Source organism: Abramis brama (assembly GCF_963993115.1).
Source record: "Abramis brama genome assembly, chromosome: 17".
Taxonomy (NCBI): domain Eukaryota; kingdom Metazoa; phylum Chordata; class Actinopteri; order Cypriniformes; family Leuciscidae; genus Abramis; species Abramis brama.
This window is the reverse complement of record NC_139979.1, coordinates 36,146,706-36,168,942: the sequence shown is the minus strand read 5'-3', so window position 1 is coordinate 36,168,942 and position 22,237 is coordinate 36,146,706. Positions and strand designations below refer to the sequence as shown.

Here is a 22,237-nt window from a genome sequence, read left to right as displayed (position 1 = left end):
CCGTACAGGTTGATTGAACTTAAAAAATTTATGGAAACTCGTTGCCCTAAAAAAGTTGATTTTGTATTGTTGAAACAACAGCACATTTTAAGTTTAATGTACTTAAGATTTCAAATGCATTTAATTGAAAACTTTTAGTTCATTGAACTAACAGTTTTTAATGCAGTGCATTTGAAATCTTAAGTACATTAAACTTAAAATGTGCTGTTGTTTCAACAATACAAAATCAACTTTTTTAGGGCAACGAGTTTCCATAAATTTTTTAAGTTCAATCAACCTGTAAAAGGCTTACAATTATGCAGAGAAAACATATGTGAAACTTACAATCTGGATGAATGTTTTAAGTATAGACAGAACCCAAAACTTTAATTTAAATATAGCTATTTACTGTAAATGATTAAATAAAAATACACCTGCATTACAAATAAGGACAAAGGACAACAATAATTTATTTGAACTTACAATTTATTTGAATTCACTTATCAAAATCAGTTTTCAAAGACTGACAAAAACAATGAAATATCTTTAGTACCAATTACCCAATTTTAAATCTTTAAAACGATATTTTAAAACTTTTCTAATTATTTAACAAGCACAGTGTTGTTACACTGTATTAATAACATGAACATTTGTCCAACCCTAAGGCATAGTTCAATGAAAGGGAAAGTTTTTTATCTAACGATTCTGAAAGAGAACCTTAAGAAACATGCATTTACTGTACCTGTTTACATGGTAAGCTGATTTGTAACAGCCAGAATCTTTCCCTTCAACTCCTTCTTGCCTAAACCTAGCAAAACTTGCTGAATGAAAAGAAAGGTGTTGCCCATGCACTTTGGGTAGTCTAGGTGCAGTGCGTAAGTTAAACCAAAAAGAAGACACATGGCCTGGGGTATGTTGTCTAAATTGTCCATTACAACAATCCCCTCCAAGATGATTCCCACCGAGGATGGGTGGAGGTGGATGGACAGGGGTTGCAGAGCCACATCTTCATTTTCTAAGCTGAGGATTCCAACTGGCACATGTTGGTATGAGTCTCCATCATCAGAAGCCTGGACAAGAGATTGGAGATTACTAAAATACATTTTAGCAGTGTACAGTTTTTTCTAGATATTAATTTTATTGGACATTTTTTTGTTTAGTTGTATGCAAGCATCATTTTTTGTGAATTATGTACACAAGTGCATCCAGGAGTTCAGTTATATTTAAACATTAAGTATGTTTTTCTTTTGTATGCAAGTCTTTGCATATGACATGAATTACTGATTAAAATAAAACATTATGAGATTAACCTTGATTGTATTTTAGTATTTCAATGGTGTCATGACATACATTTAAATTTCTCCTGAATGATTTAAAATTAAAACTTCATCACTCATTTCATTCAACATTTATGTAAAATATAACATTGTTTTTGGTGTTTTTTTATTGTTCTTACTAACAAATGCACAGTAAGGTTTACATATTTCCAGCTGAAAATAGTAAAATAAACCTATGACTGTAAAAATGCATTAATAATACTTACAAAGCATGCTTTGAAGAACTCAGTTGGGTCATCGCCAAGAAGTACTGGAAGCCCTCTCATGGCAACACATCGCATGTCAACGAGATCAGAGGTCTGAGGTGTGGTGGTTGCAGAGAAAACATTGTATCATTTGTCAACATGAAAGGAAGGCCATTTCTATTTAACGGGTTCTTAAAGGGTTAGTTTACCCCAAAATTTAAATTCTGTCATTAATTACTCTTCCTCATTTTGTTCCACACCTGTAAGACCTTTGTTCATCTTCAGAACACAAATTAAGATATTTTTGATGAAATCTGAGAGGTATCTGACTTGTCCATAAACAGCAATTTAACCAGCACTTTCAAGGTCCAGAAAGATACTTAAGACATTGTTAAAACAGTTGAAGTGCCTGCAGTGGTTTAACCTTAATATTATGAAGAGACAAGAATACTTTTTGTGCACAAAAACTAAAATAATGACTTTATTCAACAAAATCCTCTCTTCTGTGTCATTCTCATACACAGTTTACATTCAGAGCTTCCAGGTTCTACATCAGAATGTCGAATCATTATTGATGTAGAACCTGGAAGCGCTGGACGTAAACATTATAAGAGAATGACACAGAAGAGAGGATTTTGTTAAATAAAGTCGTTATTTTTGTGCACAAAAAGTATTCTCGTCGCTTCAAAATATTAAAGGATTAATCCACTTTTAAATAAAAATGTCCTGATAATTTACTCACCCCCATGTCATCCAAGATGTTCATGTCTCTCTTTCTTCAGTCGAAAAGAAATTAAGGTTTTTGATGAAAACATTCCAGGATTTTTCTCCTTCAATGGCCTCCAAACAGTTGAAGGTCAGAATTACAGTTTCAGTGCAGCTTCAAAGGGCTGTAAACGATACCAGACAAGGAATAAGGGTCTTATATATAGAAATGATTGGTCATTTTCTAAAAATGACAAATGTACATGCTTTATAAACACAAATGATCGCCTTCCAAGTGCATTCTTAAGTATTTCTTGAAAGTATTTTAAATCTTCCGTATTTTTCAAAAAGCTTACGCTGTATGTCCTATACCTTCCTTATTCAACTTACGGAACGAATGTGGCGTCAGTTCCGTTTTTTTGTGTAGGACATACAGCAAAGCTTTTTGAAGAATACGGAAGACGGTAGCACTTGGAAGGCGATCATTTGTGTTTATAAAGTATACACAGTTGTTTGTTTGTTTTTTTTTTAAAGAAAATGACCAATCGTTTCTCAATATAAGCCCCTTATTCCTCATCTAGTATCGTTTACAGCCCTTTGAAGCTGAGCTGAAACTGTAATTTTGACCTTCAACCGTTTGGGGCCAATTGAAATCCACTATAAGGAGAAAAATCCTAGAATGTTTTCATCAAAAACCTTAATTTCTTTTCGACTGAAGAAAGAAAGACGTGAATATCTTGGATGACATGGGAATGAGTAAATTATCAGGAATATTTCATACAGAAGTGAACTAATCCTTTAAGGTTCAACTACTATAGTTGATAAATATGACTATTTTAACAATTTCTTTACTATCTTTCTGGACCTTGAAAGTGGAGGTTAAATTGCGTTCTATGGAATGATATCTAAAAATATCTTAATTTGTGATCTGAAGATGAACGAAGGTCTAACAGGTGTGGAACAGCATGAGGGTGAGTAATTAATGACAGAATTTTCATTTTAGGGTAAACTAACCCTTTTAAAAATAATCATATCAGACTGCATTTTAAAATTAAGCAAACAATGGCATCAACTTAAATGTACAAACCTTGGCTTGTTGCAGAAGATCGCTCAAAATCTGCCCGGCGAGACCTCTCTTTGACCTGAAGATTTGAATCAGTTGAGGACAGTGACGATCAAGAGACCCATAAAATTCTTGCTTAAGGTTCTTCCCAACCACCCGGTTGAATTCTTGATACACCTGAAATAGTAAAGGAAAAAAGCATTTGTTAAGAGAACTGTCAAAAATGAACAAATTTCAAATTAATATCTAACCATCATGTTTATCAATACTCATTTCAGTACAAATGTTGCAAACATAGGCATTTCCCTTTACCTGACTTTCTCTAAAAAGTGCTGGCCAACGTTGAAGTATTTGGCTTACGGGAGGCTTGTTGATCACAACATCCTTTCTCCTCAAGGACAGAGTCATGTCCATCTTCTGATTAATAAAGACGGCATCAGGGTTTTTTCTCTTCATTTCATCCACCAATTGCTGTCTGAGCATTTCAAGACTGGAAGCATCCTGCCCGTCTGGGAGGTCAGGTAAGTAGTTGACCTCCCCTTTTCTTGGCTTTTTAATGTTCTTGTTAGGTGGATCACTGCTCGTTGAGTATCTTCCTCTTTTCCCAGCATTAACCATGACGTCTGTGTGTCCAAGGCTCCTCATTTTGGATCGGTAATTTCCCATTTTGTCTTTCAAACTGTTTGTCCATCCACAGTATCCAGAAGGCGATCCAGGTTCTTGAAGGCAGGGGTGAGTATTGACCAGTGCCTTTGCAACAGCTCGTAGATCCTCAGTAGTCGGGTATGCTTTGAAGGAATATATGGTCTCTGCAAGTTTCTGAAGAATGTCATGTTTCAATTCCTTTGTCACTTTTAGGTGCGTTCCATCTTTCAAGTAGATTAAATTTGCTTGACGCAGCCTAAATTCAACATCGACAGAGAATTTTGGAGTCAAAAAGATATCAGGCCATGGCATTCTCTTTTCCTGGGGTAATTCCGAGATCAAAACTGTCTCTGCAGTACTTGGAGCATCACTCAACATATCACTTGATGTCTCTATTTCACCTGAAGAGAGTGTCACCAATTCAATCACCGGTATGATTTTCACAGTTGGCTTCTGAGGGAGCTCTGACAAAACGGTCAGATTGCAAAGTTCGTTATCAAACTCGGGATCTTGAAATTGTAAAGTAAAATTGTAGTCCAGTCTCAGAGTGTTTTTTAAACAACTAATTAATTCTTCAACTGAGCCTGGCTTTGATGTCAGCTTTACTTTTCTGATATCAGCTTCCGTAAGAATAACTCGCAAAGTCATGGTTTCTGAAGCCATCTGGAAGGAAAGTACAAAAGAGAGTTCATTTAGCAAAGAATAAAACGCTTCAATGTCACCATCAGTTTACCATGTACACTATAGGCTGAAAGTGGAAGAATATCATTCAGGTCTTTAAGCTGAAGTATGCAAAAAGATGGCATATCTGGGCAGCAAAGCTCAAAAGAACGAAGGTGCTCAAAATACCATGACGTCATCACTTTGCACACAAAAAGTACCTCTGTATTCACTGCAACAATGTGAGTAATTTGCTTAAAATCAGGTAGCCCTGAACATGATCCAGCTGAAAGTATCATGCCTGTCTTATAATCAGTCCCATTAATGCAGACAGATGGTGCAACAAGAAGTGCTTGAGCTTGAGGGAGTTTTTGACCAAGTGCTCTTTGAATGTTCTCTGGAAAGGTGGTAACTAACACTGGCGTAACCTTAGCCATTTCCACGTCCAGCTTGAAAAAAGAACTGCAGTCTAGCTGATGGCTAAGAGCCCTCTGGTGTTTCATTGCAAGTGTCATGGCAACATTCTTGAAGTTATGGGCATCACGTATAACCTTTTTGAAAAACTTATGCTTTCCTTCAAAACGCATTGTCCAGACTTCAGTAAGTGGACCATGTACCCTAATCAGTTCAGCGTAGTGTTCGATGTAGTGGTGTTTTGGTCGCAGTGTAAAGTCAGGGAAGGTTGACTGCAGAAGGTCCCTATGCTCTGCTACTTTGTAGTCAAGGATGTATAAAGACTCTTCATTGAACTGAGGTGCCACAACTAATGCAACAATGTCCTTGAGGAGCATGAGTATTTCCCATGTGTTGTCACCCTCAGGAATCGTATGGCCAATAAGCAGAGGAAGAAGCCTAATTAGACACCAATTCTCATGGCCATTTCCCCCAATTGTGCCCTTGGTTGAGAAGGTCTTTGAAATCAGCTGAGGCTGATCAGTTTTGTCAGCAAATGTATAAGGAAATGATCTGATAGCTTCATTCAACACATCTAAGGTGATGTATTTCTTTGCCATCAGGTCTTTGAGGCAAAGAGACAACTCCACTGGGACTATTCCCTCAAAGACATCATGTAGTATGTCAGGGGGATAACCACCAATGACATGAAAATGCTCCAAATTTGCTGTGAGTGGGCATTGTCTTCTCACGCCTGTGTTTCGACCTGAATTTGGATCCTGCAATGTTTCTTGCACATGCCTGTTGTGTTTATCTCTCTCTCTGAGTTGAAATGCACCAGATCTTACCTCTTGGTGTTGTGTGTCAATCCTGGATGCCATGCAAAATCTGCAAAACTTGTCCACAATGAAGCTTTCATAAAATCCTGCAAGAGAATGGGCACCGAGGTTATCTGCTGACACAAAGAGTACTGTCCCTTTGACACTTCTACCAAGATGCTCAATGTAGACCCCATGCTGTTCGAGAGTGGCTAAATCACAAAGAAGTGGGTACAGAACTCTTTCATAACCACACTCTTTAACTGTTTCAGTGTTGCACAGAAGAGCAAGCTGAATTGAGTTTAGTGTGGATCTGTATTTTCCATGCAAGTTTGCAATAACCCAATAAAGTGCACACATCTTATGTTTTCTTTTAGATGTTCCTAAAGGGTTAGCCACTTCGAAATCATCAATGTACAGACCCAGAGCGATTGTGAATTCATCACAAATAAGAAGTGCATTCTCTCTAAAGTTTGAGCCATCACTACATGTCCTATATTCATGTGTTTTATGTTCTTGTTTTGACATAGCCTTATCCAAAATGTCTTTCTTGTTTAACAGTTTTTGTAGCATCTGTAAGAGGGGAACATATGCTACTGTTTTTCTTCCTTTCTCAACAACAAACTCTATAGGCATTACTAGAGGAAAGTTGCGCATTACATATGATGCTCTCCTTTTACTAGTTGCAAGACATCCATTTTTTCCACATGATTTGGACAATATGTCACTCTCTGCCACAGTCTCAACCACCTCTTTCAAAACTGACTCATCTACATCTCCAAAGTGTTTCTGAAGAACAGCCTTCACATTCTTGTACAAAAGTGGCAGGGACAACTGAACTATCTGGCAAAGCTGTTGAATTACTTCCTGAACAGAGTTCTCTGGCATGTGAAGGATGGTTTGCATTTTTAAAAAAAGAGCTGCTAAATTATGTTCCAATTGTTCTCCTAAATCTTGAGATTGTGTTTCGCTTGCTTCTGCATTGAAATCATCTTGGCCAAATTCACCTGGAAGCATCTGCTGCACAGCACATTCCTGAGTGTCAATTACACTGTCATCAGTTTCATTCTCATTACTCTCTATTCTTACTATTAACTCTGGTTTAAACATTCTCTCATTTTGATCTTGGTGATGCTTACTTTTGTGTGCACTGAACGTGGAATATACATTGCTTTCAAAGCTACAGCCTTGAAATGGACATTGAACTTTTTGGTGGTCTTTGAGATGTCTACGTCGAAGGTGGGCAAAATATTCAGTAATCTGACAGGGTTCAAGAAAATCACAAAGTTGACAGCGAAACTTAGCTTCAAATTTTCCCTCCGATTGTTGTTTTTCAGTTGCTGTATGAAAACGGGATAAGTGTATTTTAAGGCTATTGAAAGACTTAAAACTACATAAACATTCTTGATATAGGCATGGAAAAGGCTGGCTTCTTGCATAGCTCCCATGTTTAAGTCTGTAATGTTTTAACAAGTATCCCCTTTTCTCACAAGCAAATATGCAATACTTACATTTCCAGATCATCTTGATTCGCCTTGCTTTGAACTTGAATCTGCAGAGTAACAGAAAAACATTAGATTGCTTTTTACATTACAAGAAAAATAAAAATCTTTTGATCTGTTATCTACAAAATTTATTTCCAAAATAAAGTACTATCTAGCTATCCATTTATTTATTTAGCATGCCATGATACAATAGACTTGCATTAACTGAAATGTACTAGCTAACACCACGCTGATGAGCACGAGGTTGCAAAAAAAAGAAAAAAAAAATGTCTTGCATTTCTTTAAGATAACTGCATGGGCTAGCTTCTTGCGGGCAGTCGAATTTCAATTTAAGATGTTTTGTTTAATACTTCACTCACAAAGAAATGTAAAAACTTCTAAAAGGTTAATTTTAAAGTTGCACTGTATTTAAGCCATGTTAAACATTTCTAATATGGCAAACCGCCAAGATGCAAAAACACCATCGAAAAAATATGTCGTTTTACACAACAGACGACGTTTTCGTTCATTTGTTTAATGATAATTATTGATCAAAAAAGGTTAAGCCTTATATTTTAAATGTGACGACCCCAAAGAGCATGTCGTAACATAGAACTATATAAAAGTGTCGGTTGCGACTGATCGATACAACACGATGGCGAACGTTAACATGTAAACACAGCCTAAACTTACATTCAGTTTTACTGGCTAAATGTTAAACATCTCATTTATCGATGTTTTATAATGTATTCGCTGTTTCAGACCAAAATGTGAAGTCCTACTCACCAGCAAACGTGCATGATGAAAGTCCAGATGAACAGATGAAAATGCGCGCTGCATCCATATCTGACGTCAGTTCAAAGAGCCAATCAACATCTTCCTTGTATTGCGTTGCATTGACAACAGACTAAAATAAGCTAAGTTAAGTACTTTCAATTTAAACAATTCAATAGAATGAAAAGTATCATGCAAATCGTACAATAAACTAAAAACATGGAGTAATTGTGCAAACATTTTGGAGTTTATGTTTATTGTACCCAAGTAGTTTGAATTAAAACAATTTCAGGGATAACAGTGTGGGATTCCCTTTTGATGTAGTGATTTTGCTACTAAAATGACTAATATCTGCTTTTTTTCCTGATGATTGAGTCCATTTGTAGTTTGTTTCATATAACCTTCCATCACTGGTTCAATCTGGTTATCTTAAATGCCTGTGCCTTGTTTCGATCTGGCTTTGAATTTCAAGCCAGTGCAACACAATCCAAGCCTGATACATGGATCTTAAATGTCAATGCTTCATTTTATATTGTGCATAGAGGAATTAATTATGACCTGTATTATCAACTAAATTGCAAACATTTAACCTTTTTTATTGATTTATTTATTTTATTTTTTAACATTTTATTTTTTAAATCAAGAAGTTTAGCAGGTCACTTTTTCTGGATAACTGAAAAATGAAATATGAAATTTTCTGATATTGCCCTTTAAATGATAGAAATATTGAAGTTCATGCTCTTGGACTGTGTGACAGACACACTTAAACTCTTTAACCACAATGGTATCATACACACAAATGGAAAAAGCATTCCTTTTGTTAATTACCTCATAACATATCGCATTTTAGTTTAGCTGGTAAATACATGAGGGATATAAGACAGACAAACAGAGAAGTTTAGAGAGCGAATGCAGTCAGAAGTCAGCTTTAGGAGAGCATGAATATCAGTGGGCAGATCTCTTTTGAGATACACCAAAACATATGTGACAATTGATTTTGTTAAGGATGACATTATGCACAGCATTTTATCTGTAAAAGGCTGAAAACAGGCTATACATTCATTTAAAAAACAGTGTAAAAAGTGAATGGAAACCTGGCTTGTGTGAGGACGGGAGGGAGATATTGTCATCTGTCAGCGCACACACATAAACATAACAGGGAGTGACATTATAAAAGCCTTTTTGATTACATGGTTCAAACAGGATTCATTTATCGATTGATTTATTACAAAATTATTATAAAATTAATAAAATAGTATTTATTTATTTATTCATTTATTTATTTATGTGGTAGCCCCTCAATGCATGTATATCCATTTTATGTTTTGAAAGTTCAGAAGTAACCTTTTAAAATGAAATTCAATTAATTTTCAGGCACACATTTGACCTATTCCTAGGAGTGGGCCGTCCGTCTTACTTCAGAGAGGTTGATCACACATCTGGGTCATGCATGATGCTTTAGACAGAAATCAGTGCTACATTTACCATTTGTTTACCTGGATTCTAAAGTACAATGTTAATTCATCTTTTTGATTAAAAATTGATTATTCAGAGTCATGATTTCACAGCAGTTCAGGGGCTAGTTGCATAAACATAGCCATTATATTAAGACAGTGTCTTAAGACTTAGTATGTCCCACTAACAGTTAGTCAAGGGGCAACCAGTCTTACTCTTCGGTATCAGATTAGGCCAATCTAAGTTTTTCTGTAACTGACTTTAAAAAGATATGAACGTCTTAAAAAAAAAAAAAAAGATGTCTAAGTTGTAAGACTAGTATTAGCGGTTTATGCAACCGGCCCCCGGTCTGCATGTGTGTGTGTGTGTTGGTTTCTGTGTCAGAATCGAGTGTTCAGTGGTGAAGCTTCTCTGTGTTGGCATGAAGCAGGTAATCTGAGCTCAGCTCTGGAGAATCAATGCCAGTCTCTTCGGTGGGAAGCAGCTGATCTAGATCAGAGGTTTACTGGGGCCACTGCAGTGTTCAATACACACACTTATACTTGCCATCTTTAAACGTGATTGTGCAAATGTCTAAATATATATATATATATATATATATATATATATATATATATATAGTTACCAGGATGGAATGTAAATCAGAGATTGCATTTTTAACCGATGTACTTTTAGTCAGGTCAAGATCACACAAAATGTGCAGGGAAAAAAATCACCGGAATGAACAAATTTTCTGGCTATCTGAAGAAAAAAAAAAAAAAAAACATTGGTTCTGCACACATGTAGTGATCAGCCAACCTCTCTGGGGTTTTTAGCTGGCTGTTTGGAGAAGCTGACACTCACTGACATATTGCTTTGGAGGGTGACAAATGGTAGTACTAAAGTCTTCCATAGGGTCTGAGCAGCTGCCAACATCCACAGCAAAGAGCCTTAATCTCGCCTTCAAAAGCTCAACAGTCATCTTTATTCAGGCCTCTGACTTGACTCACGTTTGACACCATTTTAGCATGTGTTGCTAGCGATGGATCACACAGTGTAAGGAGGATGCTTCGATGTGGTGTAATTCAGGGTAATAAGCGGTGGTGAATGAGCTCGGCTAGGAGCCTTTATTGAGAATAATCCATCAGAGTGATCTGATGAGTACTGATAAATGATTAACCTAGGGCTACATGATAAGCAGCCTATTAAATGTCTCAGATATGTGATCCGTGAAGGGCGATATTACATACTGTCGCCTAGATCAACCCTCATACGTCAAGACAAACTTCATTACAGTGATGGAGCGCCATTGGAGAAAAGAGTGGAGGAGTTAAGAGGTAAAAGAGCACTGATATAGTGAACAGACCTCATTAAAACACTCTCATGCTTAAGACCAAAATATATAAAGTGCGAGAACAGGCTGACTTCTGTTAGAGAGAGGTTTTGTGTTACATTGATCAGTGTTTGCATCTTATTTGAACTCCGTTTGAAATTTAACATGCTAAATTTGGGTTGTGGAGCATTTTCAGAAAGAGTGTTGAAATTAGAGATGCATCAACTTATTGTTACACATCTAGCAGATTGGTTTCCTTTCTTCATCATTAATAATAGTTGATTTGGTCTCTTGCTGATTTGCATGGTAAAATGATATCGGTATGTTCATTCATCATTCATCAGAGCTACATACTTTGACACAAGCAACCTGTGCAATATCAGCCACACAACTCCAGCAAATCACAATGAAAATGTATGGACTACATCAACCCAACCCCCCCCCCTCCTCTCTCAGATGAAGCATTCAAAAGACGTACCGAATCTTGCGGAAATCCTAAAATATATGCAATTTGATCAAGGCAGGATTAAAAGACCCATTGTGCTTGTCAATAAGGTACGTGACAGCTCTGCGGTATCATATTGACTGTTGCGTATTAATACCCCATGTCCTATTGGTCCATCAGCTGATTGTTTGGAATGTAAATGATGTGGCTGATGCTTTGGTGACTGATGGATTAAATTCCAATTAATCAGTTGCTCCATCAGTTTCCCTCATTCCGATCAAATATCTCCTGAGTGCTAACTCTTCTTTCAGGGGTATTAAGAGAAATAAACACTTTGGAAGTCATTTTCATCAATCTATAGCAAATGCCAGTGACTAGATCTCTCTGTGTGTTTGTGAAAGATGAGGTATGATTTATAATGTGCTATGGGTTTAGAATCACAATTCAAGTGGACGTATTTTTCTACTACCTTTTGTACACTTCATTTTGAAAGGGAATTTAAATTCTTGCATTAAAGAAAACATGACACCTTTGTTACATTCAATATTAGATTCGATGACAAGTGTGATTGCTAGAAATATCAATAGGTTTAATGTTTATTTACATTTCAAGCAGTTAAATATACTTGTATACATGCAGTATATACATTAATATTAAGGCACCTATTTTTTTTTTATTATTCTTTGGAAACATTTCACAAAAGGCTGTTAGATTTCAAAATATGAAGCTTTAGATACATTGCTAAAAAATAAATTAAAAAGGCCTGGTCACCGATTTCATACATCCACAAAAAATACTGAAAGACAGATCAAACCCTGTCTGACAAACAAGCCTGGTCAATTATACAAAATAAAATCAAGTATTCATAAGTAGAATGTAATGGGATATTCACTGACAGATTGAATAATTCAGTTTGCTTAGGTGTCTCTGGCATTAGTTTGTAGCTAATGGTTGCCTTGCTAAAAAATTCATGTGAAACAATGCTTGAGTGGAAGATAGGCATAATTATGCCTACTTAATTTACCTCGCTCTGGTGCAAATTAAATGCTCACTTCTAAAGAACGCTTGTCCATTTAAGCAGGTGTAATGTAAATGTATTGTCATTTGATTTATGAATTTGATCTCCGGCCCACTCGTCGCCTCTTCCCAATTTCATTCATAAATCTTTCATTGAGAACAATTACGCATTCAGCTTCTCTTCATAGCTGCATTATCTGACCTGAATACCCTTGTCACGGGTATGTAATGGACACTAAATATTCTGAAATGACCTAGTTAAAGTTATTCATCTAGTCAGACTGGAACATTTGTTGTCGTTTTTTTCGAATGCCATTGCGCTACAACTGAAGATTGCGGTCGTTCAGGCAGGATATCTGTATTTTACAGATGGGTAAAAGATACCTCTGTGTACTAAACATTTTCAGATCGTGATGGACATCATTTCATTTAATTATGTAATTTTCATTATCAGGATAAAAAATAATCAAAAAGTGGAATTACACCTAGAATTATCAAGTATAGTCTTTATTATGCATTATGTAATGCAAATCATATGCTTGAGTACGAACATACTGCAGTGTCATGTATAATTAGATGTAAATCAGCTGCGATGAGTGTGTGACAGCTTAACACACACACACACACACACACACACACACACACACACACACACACACAGCTTCCTATTAGCCTTAATAGTGCTGAGCGCTGGTGATCCCATCGATCTGGGGAATAATTCTCTATGAAACTGATGGATGGGGACAGCCATTGACAGAAAAGCTAAAGAGCACTTTGAGACGTCCCCTGTGAATAGCTATGATGGAAAATAGATTGTTGAAAAAAGATTTATGTTTGTATTCCCCAGCCACACAACACACACACACGCACACACACACACAGCTGTCCTCTGTCAGTTATTGTTTTTGTGTGGACACATCAATTGGGATTTCCTGAATTAATGCTCACGGCAGGATTACGCTGTCAGATTTGCAATTGTCTGCAAAAATATGTATGTTTACAACATGATCTCATGAGTATTCATTTGTGTTTTATGTAAAGTGTGGTTCTAGCACATACATTTACTTACATTTGCATAGACACTGAAACATGCAATACTGACAGCATCTAAAAAATATATAATTTTCAAATGAACACATAAAAGGTTTATTCTATTGTATTTATATTTAGTTGTATTAATTAATTATGTTTCCAATGCAATAACATTTAATTAACACAGACAACACATTTGAAATTATAACATTTCACTTCTGGTGAAATGACTTCTGGTGCAATTTTAAACTCGTTTCAAAGGATTCCATAATTTAAAAAAAAATAAACGTCTACATTTTACAATAAATGTAATATCTGTCTTTGCTTATCATGTGATTTTTATTTAGGTTGCTGCAGGACACATTTGTTTAAAAGGTGGGGAGGGAAGGAAGGAAGGAGGGGGGAGGGAAGGAAGGGAGGAAGGAGGGGGGAGGGAGGGAAGGAAGGAAGGAGGGGGGAGGGAAGGAAGGAAGGAGGGGGGAGGGAGGGAAGGAAGGAAGGAAGGAAGGAGGGGGGGAAGGAAGGAAGGGGGGAAGGAAGGAAGGGGGGGGAAGGAAGGGGGGGAAGGAAGGAAGGAGGGGGAAGGAAGGAGGGGGAAGGAAGGAAGGGAAGGAAGGGAAGGGGGGAAGGAAGGGAGGGAGGGAGGGAGGGAGGGAGGGAGGGAGGGAGGGAGGGAGGGAGGGAAGGAAGGAAGGAGGGAAGGAAGGAAGGAAGGAGGGAGGGAAGGAAGGAAGGAAGGAGGGAAGGAGGGAAGGAGGGAAGGAGGGAAGGAAGGAAGGAGGGAAGGAAGGAGGGAGGGAAGGAGGGAGGGAGGGAGGGAGGGAGGGAAGGAGGGAGGGAGGGAGGGAAGGAAGGAAGGAAGGAGGGAAGGAAGGAGGGAGGGAGGGAAGGAAGGAGGGAAGGAAGGAAGGAAGGAAGGAAGGAAGGAAGGAGGGAAGGAAGGAAGGAAGGAAGGAGGGAAGGAAGGAGGGAAGGAAGGAAGGAGGAAGGAAGAAAGGAGGGAGGGAGGAAGGAAGAAAGGAGGGAGGGAGGAAGGAAGGAAGAAAGGAGGGAGGGAGGGAAGGAAGGAGGGAGGGAGGGAGGGAGGGAAGGAAGGAAGGAAGGAAGGAAGGAAGGAAGGAAGGAAGGAAGGGAAGGAAGGGAAGGAAGGAGGGAAGGAGGGAGGGAGGGAGGGAGGGAAGGAAGGAGGGAGGGAGGGAGGGAAGGAAGGAGGGAAGGAGGGAAGGAAGGAGGGAAGGAGGGAAGGAAGGAGGGAAGGAGGGAAGGAAGGAAGGAGGGAGGGAGGGAGGGAAGGAAGGAAGGAAGGAAGGAGGGAGGGAAGGAAGGAAGGAAGGAGGGAGGGAGGGAAGGAGGGAAGGAAGGAAGGAAGGAAGGGGGGAGGGAAGGAGGGAGGGAAGGAAGGAAGGAGGGAGGGAAGGAAGGAAGGAGGGAGGGAAGGAAGGAAGGAGGGAGGGAGGGAGGGAGGGAAGGAAGGAGGGAGGGAGGGAAGGAAGGAGGGAGGGAAGGAAGGAGGGAGGGAGGGAGGGAAGGAAGGAAGGAGGGAGGGAAGGAAGGAAGGAGGGAGGGAAGGAAGGAAGGAGGGAGGGAAGGAAGGAAGGAGGGAGGGAAGGAGGGAGGGAGGGAGGGAGGGAAGGAGGGAGGGAGGGAAGGAGGGAGGGAAGGAAGGAGGGAAGGAGGGAAGGAGGGAAGGAGGGAGGGAGGGAAGGAGGGAAGGAGGGAGGGAGGGAGGGAAGGAGGGAAGGAGGGAAGGAGGGAGGGAGGGAGGGAGGGAAGGAGGGAGGGAGGGAGGGAGGGAGGGAAGGAGGGAGGGAGGGAAGGAGGGAAGGAGGGAAGGAGGGAGGGAGGGAGGGAGGGAAGGAGGGAGGGAGGGAAGGAAGGAAGGAAGGAAGGAAGGAAGGAAGTGTGGGTGGGCTTGGGGGCTCTGGATGAGAACGAGGAACAGGCAGAGGAAGAAAGGAGAAAATGACCAGGTAGGAGATAAAGATGGTGGAGCCAGAGGGGGGAAGGGATGAGGAGAAGCTCCATCATTCCTCAGCCAGAGGGACAAGGGAGCCCTCCGGAGTCTGAGGGATGGCTGTCCATGGGGGAGCCAAGAAAGTGTTGAGCCAATGTGGATCCAATGGGTTGGAGGACCAAAGTGGAGCCAGAGCAATGATGGACCGAAGTGGAGCCAGAGCAATGATGGACCGAAGTGGAGCCAGAGCAATGATGGACCAAGGTGGAGCTAGAGCAATGATGGACCAAGGTGGAGCCAGAGCAATGATGGACCAAGGTGGAGCCAGAGCAATAATGGACCAATGTGGAGCCAGAGTAATGATGGACCAAGGTGGAGCCAGAGGAACAAGGGAGCCCTTCGGAGTCTGAGGGATGGCAGTCCATGGGGGAGCCAAGAGAGTGTTGAGCCAATAGGTTGGAGGACCAAGGTGGAGCCAGAGCAATGATGGACCAAGGTGGAGTCAGAGCAATGATGGACCGAAGTGGAGCCAGAGCAATGATGGACCAAGGTGGAGCCAGAGCAATGATGCACCAAGGTGGAGCCAGAGGGACAAGGGAGGCCATCTGGAGCCTGAGGGATGGCAGTCCATTGTGCAGCCAAGAGAGTGTTGAGCCAATGTGGAGCCAATGGGTTGGAGGGCCAAGGTGGAGTCAGAGGCCTGAAGGCTTGAGGTGGAGCTGAGGGATCCATGAGCCAAGGCGACTGGGAAGCCCTAGGTAGATTTGTACAGCAGGGCGGACCTATTTGGGGTCAGTTTATCGATGGGGACACTATTCACTTTTCAAACCAATTCTAGATTAACCTAGGCATTATGCTGAATGCATAGATTCCAAATATGATTGCGTAATGTTAAACCTTCACCCATGCCTTCATATATACCTTAATAGATATGTCTGTATACATTGTTGTGCCATTAACAGCACTCATTAAGCATATATAGATATTAAAATAGATATGGAGAGGATTAGTTCTATTCTGTCCATTTTGTATAATGTGAAGAACTGTCCTTGCAAAACTTTTTTTTCCCTTGGAGATCATTCACACTTGTGGGTAAGAATGAGGGAGAAAAAAGCTGTTCCTGTGATTGGGCTGTATGTTAATATTAACCCCCACACCTGTTTGTTCTTCACAATAGATGGTGTTGTCTTCTCGGAGGCAAAAGACATCATCTGTGTGGTCAGCAGAATTCTGAACACATTGAAATGAAACTTTTGCACATGTGGGGCCCTATTTTAACGATCTGAAACGCAAGTATCAAGCGCAAAACGCAAGTAACTTTGTGGGTGGGTCTTGGGCGCTGTTGCTATTATACCGGCGGGATAAATGACTCTTGCACCCGACGCAAATCTAGAATTGGTTGGTCTGAAGTAGCTTCATTATTCATAGGTGTGGTTTGGGCGTAACGTGACATAAACCAATCAGAGCGACATCTCACATTACCTTTAAGAGCAGACTGCTGCTTCTGTGTAGATGAGAGAATCAAAGTGTATGCGCGTTGTGCACACGCTACATTGATTATGGCCAAGCATGCGCCCTTAAAATAGCATATGAATAACATGCGCAACGCGCCACTGACTTTAAACTGGGTTTCTCCTGGTCAGTGGAGGAATTGTTTTCTAAACCTGCAAAATAGCATCAGGGAACGTTTGCGCCGGAACACGCCTCCTCTTTGCGCTGAACCGCCCCCGGGAGCGCAAGTGTATTTCATAGTTTACCGACGTGCGTCTGTGGAGGGAAAAGTCCGCTGTGCACGGGTGCAAAATAGGAATGATACATGCGTCGGTGTACAAAGTCAATTGCGCTGGGTGCAAGATAGGGCCCTCGGTGTGGAAAGGGGCTGTCATCCTGTTTGCTTGCTGGTCACTTTCAATGTGAATGACATGTGATTTAAACAGTTGTCTGTGACTCCAGAGAAGACTGAAGTTCAGTCCTCTCATGTTGCAGTTTTTTTTTTTTTTTTTGCAGCCATGTATTAAGACCAAGTGACCGTGAAATCCCTCTTTATGAGTTCTGACTGCTATTTCTGATTATCACTCTTTTCCACATGAAAAATAACCAAATTTGCTGTCTTAAGCTTCGTGACAATGTTCAGAAGTTCTACCAGAAAGACTCGGGAGGAAAAATAACGTAACAAGCATACATTTATTAACAGCCCAGCAAGCAATTACTGTGATATAAAGTTTATTGGCGTAGGCCCCATCTGTAGCTCGCAATCTGAGGGTACGGAATCTGAATTTCCTGCCTGAAGACGAAGGCAGCGGCAGCAGACCCCCAAAAATAGGTTGAGAAAATAATTCCACCGGGACAGAGCCCACACCCAAAGAACTGTAAAGAAAAAAATATACCCACCAGCCATGTATCCTGTGGTTCCTAAAACATAGAAAGTAAAAAATTAGTTAACATGAAATAAGCATGACGAAACATAGAAATGTGGAAGACTTCATAGACCAATAGCTTAATTAGTAAAGAGGGCCACTTTCATCATTGTGAGAAACAGTGAACCTGTAAGGTACTATATGAAGACGTGTTGAAAGGAGAGCAAGGGAGCTGGGGAAGAGTGGAACATTTAAACTGAAAATGAGAGGCTAACATATCTACATAAAGACAAGGCCACTATAAGCCACAAGCCATGATAGGCCACACAGAGAAAGCCATGATGAGCCACACAGAGCCAGGGCACGATGGGCCACACAATGACAAGGCCGTGATAGACCGCACAAAGCAAGGCCACGATGGGCCACACAGAGACAAGGCCACGATAGGCCACAAGGCCACTAAAAGCCACACTGAGACTAGGCCATGGAGACGAGGCCACTAGGCCACACAGAACCAAGGCCACGATAGGCCGCATAGGACAAAGTCACAGTAGGCCACAAGGCCATTAACCCTCTGAGGTTTTGCTGGATTTTCTCCACATTGTAGCACTATAAACTTAAATTACTCCGTCATTTATGGTCATACAGAAAAAAGAAATATAAAAAAAGAATCTGTGATATTTCTACTTTTGTATGTGTCCACTTACAATCAAATCAAAACATTGTGCTTTTGTAAAATAAAGAAAATAAACAGGGTGTGCGTTCTGCCGCTCCGTCGCGGTGAACTTTTTTTTCTTGAGCACGTCTATAAACTGAAACAAAACTCAGCGAATACTTGTCACACATTTATGAGCCATATACCTTTATAAACATTTAAGTGTGTACTTTTAAATGATCGGATTCAAAACGAAAACAAATATTCTCTGTTTAAGTAATTTGTATAAAACCAACAAGATGTCCAGCTTCTCAAACGCTTGCTCATTATATTTAATTTGGCCACGCCCACTCGCGCAAAAGAGATTCACATGCAAATCTCCACATGGAACGCGAACTCGCTCATTACCTCAACAACAAAACACCAAAACACTTCACTTCACTTTTCGTCGAGACGTGCCTGAGCTTACATTGGATTTACCTCAGAAGAAGAAGAACGCGATTTGAAGACAAGAATGATGTAAGGTAAGAAATTCTTACATATTAGTTTGTTATTGTTGCATAAATGTCACATTGCAGTTGAACTGTTGCTAGATATATGGGGAATATTATAATATTTAGACCCGTGTTTACTGTTACTGTGTTTGTGGATATCTGCTCAAACATAGATATGAAACTATATAAAAATATAAAATATAAAACATAATGTTTTATATTTGAGCGCAATCGCGTTTGTATGTATCATATTTTGGATCGCGATCGCGTTTGAATGTATCATATTTTGCAGCGCGATCGCATTTGAATGTATCATATTTTGCAGTGCGATCGCGTTTTAATGTATCATATTTTGGATCGCGATCGCATTTGAAAAGCAAAACGCACCAAACGGCTTCATGTTTTTACTATTATCTCATTTCATATCATCATAACGAATGGAAACATTTGAAGTAACATGATAATCAATATATTTTTCTCTAGCTTAGTTGTTACTGAAATCTTTTGGAAGATTTATACTGCTATAGGTTATTGTTATTATTATTTTATCCAGCACTGCGCATAGCTTATGCCTACAAGGCACAACAAACCTGGTGTCCATTATATTATATATTGTTGGAAACATTTGTGTGTGTGTGTGTGTGTGTGTTCTGTGAATTTTAAAAAGCAATTTTAACCAGAAAAATCTCATATTTATTTCCAAAATCGTGCAGGCCTTTCTCTTGATATCAGTATGTTCACTTTTTTCTTCCAGGGCCCAGATGCCACTGAGTCCAGCTGACTTCAACATTCACATGAGTCTCTGTACATGAACATGGTAAAGTGAAAATCAAACACCTTGGAAATGAAAGGTATGTACAATGTTTTTAGGAATTGCACAAAGGTCTCTGTCTTTGGATCATTGTTTTCAATAAGTGCTTTTTTGGCATTTGTTGTGCATCTTTGGATTATGTTGTGTTGTAAATAAATCCAAACAATTTAAAAGCCATTCTTTTTTAAATCTCCTCATTTACAGTATTGTGCAAGGTTGCTCAGAATGACAGGGCCTGATAGCTCCTAATAGGGCCGTTAGGGGAGGGTCTTTGTCTTTCTCAGGTGTGAAAAGCTTACATATTAATGACCTTCCGCATAGAGCTTTCTCACACAAAACCCGTCGTAAAAATTTTAAATCAATATATTGTCTTATCTGAATGAGCAGTCAGGGTGATTTTCACATAGTTTTAGAGCAAATATTCTAGGCTACGTCATACAATTTTCAAAAGTCTTGTGAAGAAATAATCAGTATGGGTTTCATGGCCTTATTTCAGTGAGATTTTTTTTTTGTATTTTCACAAACCACGCATAAATGTCATTATCTCAAAACTACAAACTTTTACATACATGCTGCTGATATATTATTGTAGCAGAGTTTGTGCTGAATACAGTGTAATTAGACTTTAGCCATGAAAATGTCACAAGTAACAGAAATAACCAGAAATGTCAGAGCATGTCAGAACACCTCCAGGGCCCAGAAAACAGCTCAGACCTCAGAGGGTTAAAGACTACACAGAACCAAGCCACGAGGGCCACAAGGCCATGATATGCCACACAGGACAAGGCCACAGTAGGCCACAAGGCCATTAAAGACTACACAGTACCAAGCCACGAGGGCCACAAGGCCATGATAGGCCACACAGGACAAGGCCACGATAGGCCACAAAGCCACTATAGGCCACTCAGAGACAAGGCCAAACAGAGACGAGGCCACTAGGCAACACAGAACCAATGCCGCGATGGGCCACAAGACCCTGATAGGTACCACAGGACAAGGCAACGATAGGCCACGAGGCCTAGAAGACCCACACAGAGACAAGGCCACGATAGACCACAAGGCCACTAATGCCACACAGAGACAAACCACTCAGAGACACAGAGACACATAGCCAAACAGAACCTATGCCCTGAAGGGCCACACTGCCACGATAGGCACAAAGGACAAGGCCACAATAGGCCATAAGGCCTTGATAGACCACACAGGACAAGACCACGATAGGCCACAAGGCCACTATAGGCCACACAGAGACGAGGTCGCACAGAGATAATGGCCACTAGGCCACACAGAACCAAGGCCACTAAGGGCCACAAGGCCACGATAGGCCACACAGAGACATGGCCACGATAGGTCACAAGGCCGCTAATGTAACACAGAGACAAGCCACTCAGAAACGAGCACACAGAACCTATGCCAAGAAAGGCCACACTGCCACAATAGGCACAAAGGACAATACCACGATAGGCCACAAGGCCACTAAAGGCTACAAAGAGACGAGGTCACACAGAAACAACGGCCACTAAGCCACACAGAGACAATGTCCACTCAGACTAGTAATGCAAGCTAAAGACTATCGAACAGGATAGATGAGTAATATGTGTGAGCATGACACCACCACCAGTATTTGCATGAGGATAACCTTAATCGTTGCTGGAAAGAGCTTGCTGAGCTTAGTGGATGATTTTGGAATCGAGTCTTATATAGAATTCGAATGCAGAGGAAGACCATCTGCCCAAAATCTTGATTGCTGACGTAGAAACACAGCGTTCAGCCGCTGTAGTGGCTGCCCCGATCCTGAAGGACTGTCCGGTATAAAGAGAGGGAGATAGACTGCAGCTTTTGAGGACAGTAGATAAATGAGTCCTAAACCAGGCCTTAGAGAGAGGTGCTCCATTAGATAAGATAAATAGGGGGGACTGATATGAAGTTCTAGGACGAATTTTCAGGAATTTAATCATGGATGAGAAGAGACAGAAACTATTGTTAATTTTAGAAATTGTTAATGTGACACCAGATCCTTGAGTCATTCTTGGAGTGCTTAAAAAAGAGAGTAAAGAAATTAGGTGAGAAACGTAAATCAGAAAAAGAAAGACCACAGGCAATATCAGAGTGTTTAGATTCTGAAGTAAATTCCCCTGGATGCATGAGCCACTAAACGCTGTTAAAAACACGGCTACAATCTGAATATGAAAATAGGAAGCGAAGAGACCATTGCGGATGGGAGGTAATTAACGGGGTGGTTGAATGGATTTCACTTTTCTAACTTTAGTTAGTATGTAATGTTGCTGTTTAAGCATAAACAACATCTGCAAAGTTACAACGCTCAAAGTTCAAGCAATGGGAGATTCTCATTTCTAGAAATTGCTTTTTAAGGACTACAACAAACGCTGGTAGGGACTACTTGACATTCCTCCTGGGTTAGTGACATCACAAACCCTAAAATTTTCATAAATCCTGCTCCCGGAACAGGATTTACACATTATCAAGACAGAATATGCTAATCAATGAATAGAAGATAACTGCGCATAAGCTACATAATTTATCAACAAACCATTCAGAAATGTTGTCTACATGTTGACACTTTTTGAGTCTCTCCATCTTTGTCTGACTCCAGTTTGAACATAAAAGCTAAAAGTTTTGAAATTTGTCTGTGAGAGGTAAT

General features: G+C 40.1%; 1 protein-coding gene across 3 annotated transcripts; it reads right to left on the bottom strand.

Annotated features, from left to right (window-relative positions):
* Nucleotides 1–244: 244 nt before the first annotated feature.
* Nucleotides 245–8,244, bottom strand: LOC311067430 (sterile alpha motif domain-containing protein 3-like). Of its 3 annotated transcripts, XM_084089273.1 has the most exons (6): nucleotides 7,297–8,244; nucleotides 5,816–5,892; nucleotides 3,582–4,577; nucleotides 3,294–3,446; nucleotides 1,523–1,615; nucleotides 245–1,049 (listed from the first exon to the last, which is right to left on the bottom strand). In XM_084089273.1, exons 2-6 carry the CDS (start codon nucleotides 5,846–5,848, stop codon nucleotides 726–728), a joined length of 1,599 nt encoding a protein of 532 aa, XP_083945399.1. In that variant the 5' UTR covers nucleotides 5,849–5,892; nucleotides 7,297–8,244; the 3' UTR covers nucleotides 245–725. The 3 variants fall into 3 exon arrangements, with proteins under 3 accessions (XP_083945399.1, XP_083945397.1, XP_083945398.1); XM_084089271.1 differs by lacking the exon at nucleotides 7,297–8,244 and having other exon boundaries at nucleotides 5,816–6,459; XM_084089272.1 differs by lacking the exons at nucleotides 245–1,049; nucleotides 1,523–1,615; nucleotides 7,297–8,244 and having other exon boundaries at nucleotides 3,235–3,446; nucleotides 5,816–6,459.
* Between the last annotated feature and the right edge of the window lie 13,993 nt (nucleotides 8,245–22,237).

Bases quoted from the DNA above. Each gene is read 5' to 3' on its own strand.
- LOC311067430 (XM_084089271.1), bottom strand. From the start codon at position 6,442: ATGCGCAACTTTCCTCTAGTAATGCCTATAGAGTTTGTTGTTGAGAAA. The intron at 4,578-5,815 runs GTAAGATCTGGT...CTTTCCTTCCAG, and splicing joins TTGACACACAACACCAAGAG to ATGGCTTCAGAAACCATGAC. The intron at 1,050-1,522 runs GTAAGTATTATT...TCTCTTGTCCAG, and splicing joins AGTTCTTCAAAGCATGCTTT to GCTTCTGATGATGGAGACTC.